The sequence below is a fragment of the Dipodomys ordii genome, unplaced genomic scaffold (assembly GCF_000151885.1).
Source record: "Dipodomys ordii isolate 6190 unplaced genomic scaffold, Dord_2.0 Scaffold174, whole genome shotgun sequence".
Lineage (NCBI taxonomy): Eukaryota > Metazoa > Chordata > Mammalia > Rodentia > Heteromyidae > Dipodomys > Dipodomys ordii.
Genome location: NW_012267390.1, coordinates 161,359 through 169,706, shown reverse-complemented (window position 1 = coordinate 169,706; position 8,348 = coordinate 161,359). Strand labels below are relative to the sequence as shown.

The 8,348-nt window shown below is 61.2% G+C and overlaps 1 protein-coding gene across 1 annotated transcript in view; it reads left to right on the top strand.

Annotated features, from left to right (window-relative positions):
* Positions 1 to 1,361, top strand: part of Neu4 (sialidase 4) — a 7,218-nt gene extending 5,857 nt beyond the window's left edge. Inside the window, exon 3 of the mRNA XM_013033643.1 lies at positions 397 to 1,361. Coding sequence (XP_012889097.1) covers positions 397 to 1,361 — 965 coding nt within the window. The remainder of the gene's footprint in view (positions 1 to 396) is intronic.
* Positions 1,362 to 8,348: the final 6,987 nt, after the last annotated feature.

Here is an 8,348-nt window from a genome sequence, read left to right as displayed (position 1 = left end):
AGGGGCTGGGCATGTGGGCGGAGCGGGATCACGGCAGGAGGGCGGGGCCTGAGGGAGGGGCGGGGCTTTAGGATGGGGTGGGATCACGGCAGGAGGGCGGGGCCTGAGTGAGGGGCGGGGCTTGAGGATGGGGTGGGATCACGGCAGGAGGGCGGGGCCTGAGGGAGAGTCTGGCTTAGAGCTGGGGAGCGACTCAGCGACTCAGCGATCGCACACTTGCCTGGCCTGCCCGAGGCAGAGCAAACAAAACTTCTGCCCAAGTAGTCTCCTGGGTTCCTCCAAAAGCACAGAGCGAATTCAGGGCTGAGGGGAACGGGGAGTCCTCTTTCGGCCCCCCCCCGGCTGGCCTGTCCTGGTTATCTTTCCTGGGAGCTCATCAGCCTCTCTTCTCTGCAGACTGGGCCACCTTTGCCGTAGGCCCAGGCCACGGGGTCCAGCTGCGCTCGGGCCGTCTGCTGGTGCCCGCTTATACCTACCGCGTGGATCGACGGGAGTGTTTTGGCAAGATCTGCCGGACCAGTCCTCACTCTTTTGCTTTCTACAGTGATGACCACGGCCGCACCTGGCACCGTGGCGGCCTTGTGCCTAATCTGCGCTCGGGGGAATGCCAGCTGGCGGCAGTGGACGGAGGCCTCCTCTACTGCAACGCGCGGAGCCCCCTGGGCAGCCGCGTGCAGGCGCTCAGCGCGGACGGGGGCACCTCCTTCCTCCCTGGGGAGCTCGTGCCCACGCTGCCTGAGACCGCCCGGGGCTGCCAGGGCAGCATCGTGGGCTTCCCGGCCCCTCCCCTCAGCTGGACTCGGGGTGAGGGGTGGTGGCTGGCTGCCAGGAGCCCCCCTCACCCTCCCTGTCCCTCTCCTGGACTCCAGGACTCTCCCAGGGAGGATGCTCAGGGCACTCGTGGGGGCTGGGTGCCCAGAGGACCCTGTTGCCACCCACAACCCTGGGGAGATGCCACAAAGCAGCCGGGTCCAGAACCTGCATGGGTCCCGCTGCGGTCCACGCGCTCCACGTCCCCACCTCCGGGCCCCACCTGGCTGCTTTATTCTCACCCTACAGGCCACAGAGCCAGGCTCCACATGGGGATTCGCCTGAGCCGGTCCCCACCGGACCTCCACAGCTGGACGGAGCCCTGGGTGATCTACGAGGGCCCCAGTGGCTACTCGGACCTGGCAACCCTTGGGCCTGTTCCTGGGGCAGCCCTGGCATTTGCCTGTCTGTTTGAGAGTGGGGCAAGGGCCTCCTATGAGGACATCTCCTTCTGCATCTTCTCCCTGCGTGAAGTCCTGGAGAATGTGCCCACAGGTTCAGAGCCACCCGGTTACAAAGATAAGCCATGGGGGCGCTGCAGCCCCTCCTGATGGCTGCCCTGGCTGGGTGACATGCAGGAGTGTCTGGGAAGGCTGGTGTGATCCCAGGACAGACAGAGCTTGGTGCCAGCGTTCTCACGGGGGGGGGGGTGGACAGGCAGGAAGGGAGATGCTTGTGGAGGAAGGGAGGTGCAGACTGGGACCTGGCTCTTCTGAGTCTGACAGAGCTCCAGGGCTGGGTGTGAATTCAGCCAGCCCAGGCCTTTTCTCCTCCGCAAACACCAGATCACGGGCTGCTTTCTAGCATTGAATGAGAACAAAGGGATCCTGCTGTGTCTTCTTCCCACGTAAACCTGGTGAGGGTCTGGTATTCCAGCTGCCGCCTCGGGCCTCCATCCCCACATCTTCTTGCCTTCACATTCCAAGAGGTGGTTGATGGCACAATCCCTGACCCCAAGCTCTACTACAGAGCTGTTACAACAAAAAACACAAAAATAGATGCGAAGATCAATGGAACAGAGAAAAAGACTGGGAAATAAAACTATATACTTCCCCTTATCTGATATTTGATAAGGAGCCAAGGATATACAGTGGGAAAAGATGGCTTCTTCCACAATTGGTGTTGGGGAGCTGGGCATCCACAGGCAGAAAATGGAGCGTGGGTCCAGTTTGACAGCATGCACAAGTGCTGGGGCACAGATGAGGCCGGAGGAAGAGAGCACGTGGGAGTTTCTGCCAGCTCTAGTTGAGCCTGGATTTGCTCTGGGGCAGTGTGCTCAGATTCTGAACTTCTGCTAGAGAAGCAGGGAGGGGCCGGGCCCTGAGAGGGGCCTGCCTTATTTCCAGCTGGGGGGCAGTACGGGGCGAGACTCGGCTCCCCTCCCAGCCCCAGACCTTGCATTCTGCTCCCCGACTCACCTCAGAGCTTTGGTTCCTCCTTTGTAAGTCCCAATTTCTGATTATAAAAACAGTACACACATTGTCATTATAGAAATTTTGGTACATGTAGAAAGCAGTAGAGAACAAAATAAAAATGGCTCCTAGAGACCCATCTTCCTCCACGGCTGTGACCAGCCCCCGGTGCTTTCTCTGGAGCCTTACACTCCGCGCGGTGCCCTGGCCTCTCACTCCTGGCCTCACACTCCTGGCCTCACACTCCGCGTGGTACCCTGGCCTCACACTCCGCACGGTGCCCTGGCCTCACACTCCTGGCCTCACACTCCTGGCCTCACACTCCGCGTGGTACCCTGGTCTCACACTCCTGGCCTCACACTCCTGGCCTCACACTCCGCACAGTGCCCTGGCCTCACACTCCTGGCCTCACACTCCGCACAGTGCCCTGGCCTCGCACTCCTGGCCTCACACTCCGCGTGGTACCCTGGCCTCACACTCCTGGCCTCACACTCCGCACAGTGCCCTGGCCTCACACTCCGCACAGTGCCCTGGCCTCACACTCCGCACAGTGCCCTGGCCTCACACTCCGCACGGTGCCCTGGCCTCACACTCCTGGCCTCACACTCCGCACAGTGCCCTGGCCTCGCACTCCTGGCCTCACACTCCGCACGGTACCCTGGCCTCACACTCTGCGTGGTACCCTGGCCTCACACTCCGCACGGTGCCCTGGCCTCACACTCTGCACAGTGCCCTGGCCTCACACTCCTGGCCTCGCACTCCTGGCCTCACACTCCGCGTGGTACCCTGGCCTCACACTCCTGGCCTCACATTCCTGGCCTCACACTCTGCGTGGTGCCCTGGCCTCGCACTCCTGGCCTCACACTCCGCACGGTACCCTGGCCGGGCACCTGGTATCGGTTGGCGCTGTTCATGTAGCTCCAGCACCCACGCTGCCCCACGCGTGGCCTTCTGGTTATGATCCTGTGTGACCAGCCCTGTGGGGTGTCTCTGGGTCTGGTCACGCTCCAGGCCGTATGGCCACCTCACACCACCCCTCAAGGGGTGAGGACCCCACCCCACAATCCCTGGGGAGCATGGAGGGTCTCCTCTGCTATTTACTTCGTCCTCAGACGCCATCCTGGAGGGAAGTTTCTTCCAGGGTCCAGACAGGGCCAGGATGTAGAGCCTAGTCCAGGCCCTCAGAGCCCGGAGCATGCCTGACATCACGCCGGGCCCTCAGAGGAGAGGGGAGAGCTGTCTGCCCTGACTTTCCTGAGTCCAAGGCTGAAGGAAGGGAGGGCAGGCTGGGCCTGGAGCGGCTCAGGAGGTTTCAGTGGAGCCCATACACAGCAACCGGCATTGGTTTCTCAGAGCTCTGGAGGCTGTAATCCAGGGTCAAAGTCCAGTCCATGTCTGTAGGGTCAGGTTTAGGCTTGGAGAAGGGGAGTGGGCCAGAGTGTATGGGGTATGTGCAGACAAAGCAATGTCAAGCTCCGTCCAATAAGAGGGTCCACCCACAAAGAGACCACTGAGATCCCCTGGACTGAGGTGGACGCTTGTGTGGTGTGACTGAGGTGGACGCTCATGTGGTGTGACTGGGGTGGACGCTAGTGTGGCGTGACTGGGGTGGACACTTGTGTGGCGTGACTGAGGTGGACACTTGTGTGGCGTGACTGAGGTGGACGCTCGTGTGGCGTGACTGAGGTGGACGCTCGTGTGGCGTGACTGAGGTGGACGCTCGTGTGGCGTGGCTGAGGTGGACGCTCGTGTGGCGTGACTGGGGTGGACGCTCATGTGGTGTGACTGGGGTGGACGCTTATGTGGTGTGACTGGGGTGGACGCTCATGTGGTGTGACTGAGGTGGACGCTTATGTGGTGTGACTGAGGTGGACGCTCGTGTGGTGTGGCTGAGGTGGACGCTCGTGTGGCGTGACTGGGGTGGACGCTCGTGTGGCGTGACTGAGGTGGACGCTCGTGTGGCGTGGCTGAGGTGGACGCTCATGTGGTGTGACTGAGGTGGACGCTCATGTGGTGTGACTGGGGTGGACGCTCGTGTGGCGTGACTGAGGTGGACGCTCGTGTGGTGTGACTGGGGTGGACACTCATGTGGTGTGACTGGGGTGGACGCTTGTGTGGCGTGACTGAGGTGGACGCTCGTGTGGTGTGACTGGGGTGGACACTCATGTGGTGTGACTGGGGTGGACGCTCGTGTGGTGTGACTGAGGTGGACGCTCGTGTGGTGTGACTGGGGTGGACGCTTATGTGGTGTGACTGAGGTGGACGCTCGTGTGGTGTGACGCTCGTGTGGTGTGACTGAGGTGGACGCTCGTGTGGTGTGACTGGGTGGACGCTCGTGTGGTGTGACTGAGGTGGACGCTCGTGTGGTGTGACTGGGGTGGACGCTTATGTGGTGTGACTGAGGTGGACGCTCGTGTGGTGTGACTGAGGTGGACGCTCGTGTGGTGTGACTGGGGTGGACACTCGTGTGGTGTGACTGGGGTGGACGCTCGTGTGGCGTGACTGGGGTGGACGCTCGTGTGGCGTGACTGGGGTGGACGCTCGTGTGGTGTGACTGGGGTGGACGCTCGTGTGGTGTGACTGGGGTGGACGCTCGTGTGGCGTGGCTGAGGTGATATCTCGTGTGGTGTGACTGGGGTGGACGCTCATGTGGCGTGGCTGAGGTGATGTCTGGTGTGGCGTGGCTGAGGTGATATCTGGCGTGGCTGAGGTGATGTCTGGTGTGGCTGAGGTGATATCTGGCGTGGCGTGGCTGAGGTGGTATCTGGCGTGGCTGAGGTGATGTCTGGTGTGGCTGAGGTGATGTCTGGTGTGGCTGAGGTGATGTCTGGTGTGGCTGAGGTGGTATCTGGCGTGGCTGAGGTGATGTCTGGCGTGGCTGAGGTGATGTCTGGTGTGGCGTGGCTGAGGTGATGTCTCATGTGGTGTGACTGGGGTGGACGCTCGTGTGCCGTGGCTGAGGTGATATCTGGTGTGGCTGAGGTGATGTCTGGTGTGGCTGAGGTGATGTCTGGCGTGGCTGAGGTGATATCTGGTGTGGCGTGGCTGAGGTGATGTCTGGTGTGGCTGAGGTGATGTCTGGTGTGGCGTGGCTGAGGTGGTATCTGGTGTGGCTGAGGTGGTATCTGGTGTGGCTGAGGTGATGTCTGGTGTGGTGTGACTGGGGTGGACGCTCGTGTGCCGTGGCTGAGGTGATATCTGGTGTGGCGTGGCTGAGGTGGACACCAGTGCGGCGTGGCTTCACACCCCAATTCCTCTGAGGGTCCTCCAGGAGTTCTTGGACTCCCCCACACAGGGGCGCTCCCTGAGCGGTGCCTCACCCACACTGTCCCCCTGACCCTAAGTGTGAGACCCGCGTGCCTGGGCCGCCAGCCTCTTGGCACCAGCTCAGCAGCCCCCTGTGGCCACCTGGGGTGATTCCTTTAGTCTCTGTTGTCCTCTTGACTCAAGAGGACTGGATCTTGGTTTGTTGGCCCAGGAGGGCTCGGCAGAGCCTGGGCTCGGCCCCAGGACCACGGTCCCCATGCAGAAGTCTGCCCCCATCCACTGTGCCAGCGATCCAGCCTGGCACAGGATCCAGGAGGGGCCTGGGAGGGAGAGGTGCAGCTCTGGGGAGGGGCCTTGAGGGTGGGGCCCAGGCCGGTGCCGCAGACAAGGGTGGCCGGCAGGACCCCGGAACCTGGGACCAGGTCCCTCCTGGCCTTCCAGTTCTCTGGGACTCACCACGAGCTGAGGCCCTGCAGAGCCTCCGTGCCGCCCTGGGCCGGTCGGCTGGGGGAGGGGAGGGCTCTGCCCCAGCAGGCCCCGGCACATGTGAGCGACGGAAAAAGTGAGCAGAGTGCTGTGGGCGTCCGTTCCGGGAAGGCGGGTGCACAGTGCTGACTGTCCCTGCTCGCTCTGCTCTTTTCTGAGCTGCCAGTTGGTGGTGGCTAGTCTGGCTCCACTACGTAGACGCCTGGTCCCCGGCTGGTGGCCAAGATACTTCCTCCTCCCAGAGCTTCACCTCTGCCACGTCCTGCCTGTCTGTTTCTGTCTGTCTTTCTCTCTCTGTGTCCTCTCTGTATCTCTCTCTGGTATTGATTTGAGCTCTCCTTTTACACACATTCTGAGTGTGCGAATCGTTTTGACCCAGCCCTGCACTGTCCCCTTCCTTTTGGGGACAGGAAGTCGCACTCTGGGCACTTAAACAGTAGTGAACATGGGGGACTTGCGGGCTGTGGGCACAGGCCCGCGCGGGCCCCGTTCCCGCCCCCTCGGTCATGTCGCCTGGGTGGTTGGCATGGGGGATGGGGTGAAGGACACAGGCTCCTGACTTCAGGCGGCACCCACGGCTCCCGGCCTGGCATTTCTCAGCCACACACAGGATTAGCCCCAGCCCAGCCCCAGTGTTGGCCTAGGAGAACTCTTGCCATGTCCTTGCACTGTGCGCTGTTTAAGAAATGTGTTCACACACACATATAATACGAATGTGACACAAATACACCGGCTGCACACACCTGCACAAACATGTGTGATGCGAGCACACACACCACACATGTGCTGTGCTCACATGCACACATGGATGCCACACAATGCACACACGCGTGTTTGCAGTACACACATGTATACCTCCACGGTGCCTTGCCAGTCTGCACAGCCTCAGTGGGCGGTCCACTTCCTCACCTCCGGCCTGAGCCTGCTGCTCCTCAGCTCCACCCACACCTGCTGCTCCTCACCTCAGCTCCACCCACACCTGCTGCTCCTCACCTCCTCAGCTCCACCCACACCTGCTGCTCCTCAGCTCCACCCACACCTGCTGCTCCTCAGCTCCTCAGCTCCACCCACACCTGCTGCTCCTCACCTCCTCAGCTCCACCCACACCTGCTGCTCCTCAGCTCCTCAGCTCCACCCACACCTGCTGCTCCTCACCTCCTCAGCTCCACCCACACCTGCTGCTCCTCAGCTCCACCCACACCTGCTGCTCCTCACCTCCTCAGCTCCACCCACACCTGCTGCTCCTCACCTCCTCAGCTCCACCCACACCTGCTGCTCCTCAGCTCCTCAGCTCCACCCACACCTGCTGCTCCTCAGCTCTACCCACACCTGCTGCTCCTTACCTCCTCAGCTCCACCCACACCTGCTGCTCCTCACCTCCTCAGCTCCACCCACACCTGCTGCTCCTCACCTCCTCAGCTCCACCCACACCTGCTGCTCCTCACCTCCTCAGCTCCACCCACACCTGCTGCTCCTCATCTCCTGGCCCACCAGTGAAGCTTTCTCTTCTTTGTCATGGTTTTCTTGGTAATTTGTTGTTCACTTTGGTAAATGGATGTCATACTTCTAGAGGTGGAGGTTTTATTTGGGGTGATGCTGGGTTGTTAAACTGATTGAGAAAAATGTCCATGTCCATGTCCAGAGCCACACACGTCCCGTGGAGAGACCATGTCCACGACCAGAGCCACACACGTCCCGTGGAGAGACCATGTCCATGACCAGAGCCACACACGTCCCGTGGAGAGACCATGTGTACTGTGTGCAGCTGCTCCTGAGGGAGCTTTGCACACTGTTCTTTTTTTTGGGGGGGGTCTGGTCATGGGGCCTGGACTCTGGGCCTGGGCACTGTCCCTCAGCTCTTCAGCTCAAGGATAGCGCTCTACCACTTGAATCTCAGCGCCACTTCTGGCTTTTTCTTTTTGCTTATGTGGTGCTGAGGAATCGAACCCAGGGCCTCAGGCATGCAAGGCAAGCGCTCTACCACTGAGCCACCTTCCCAGCCCCTTTGCACACTCTTCTATCCCACTCACCTTTCAACTGCATTGTGTGAACACAGGAAATGGTCTCTGGTCACTAGCCGCCTGTCTGCTGATTGTGCTGGTTTTCCACAGGGCCAATTGGCTTCTCAGCCCAGGTCCTCTGCAGAATCCTGGGACCTTCTATGGTGCCCACCTTGCTGGGGTGTGGGGCTCTACTCACCTCTCTCGGATGGACTCAGAGCAAGGGATCAGGAGAGCAGGCAGCAGCAGTGGCTCCCTTGGGGGAGGGCTGGGCAGGGCTGTCCACCTGTCTCTCCCTGGGATGGACTTGGAGCAGGTATGTCCCTTCCTCGGGTGAGTGGCTGTCCAGAACAGCCCTGACCAGTGCCTGGGG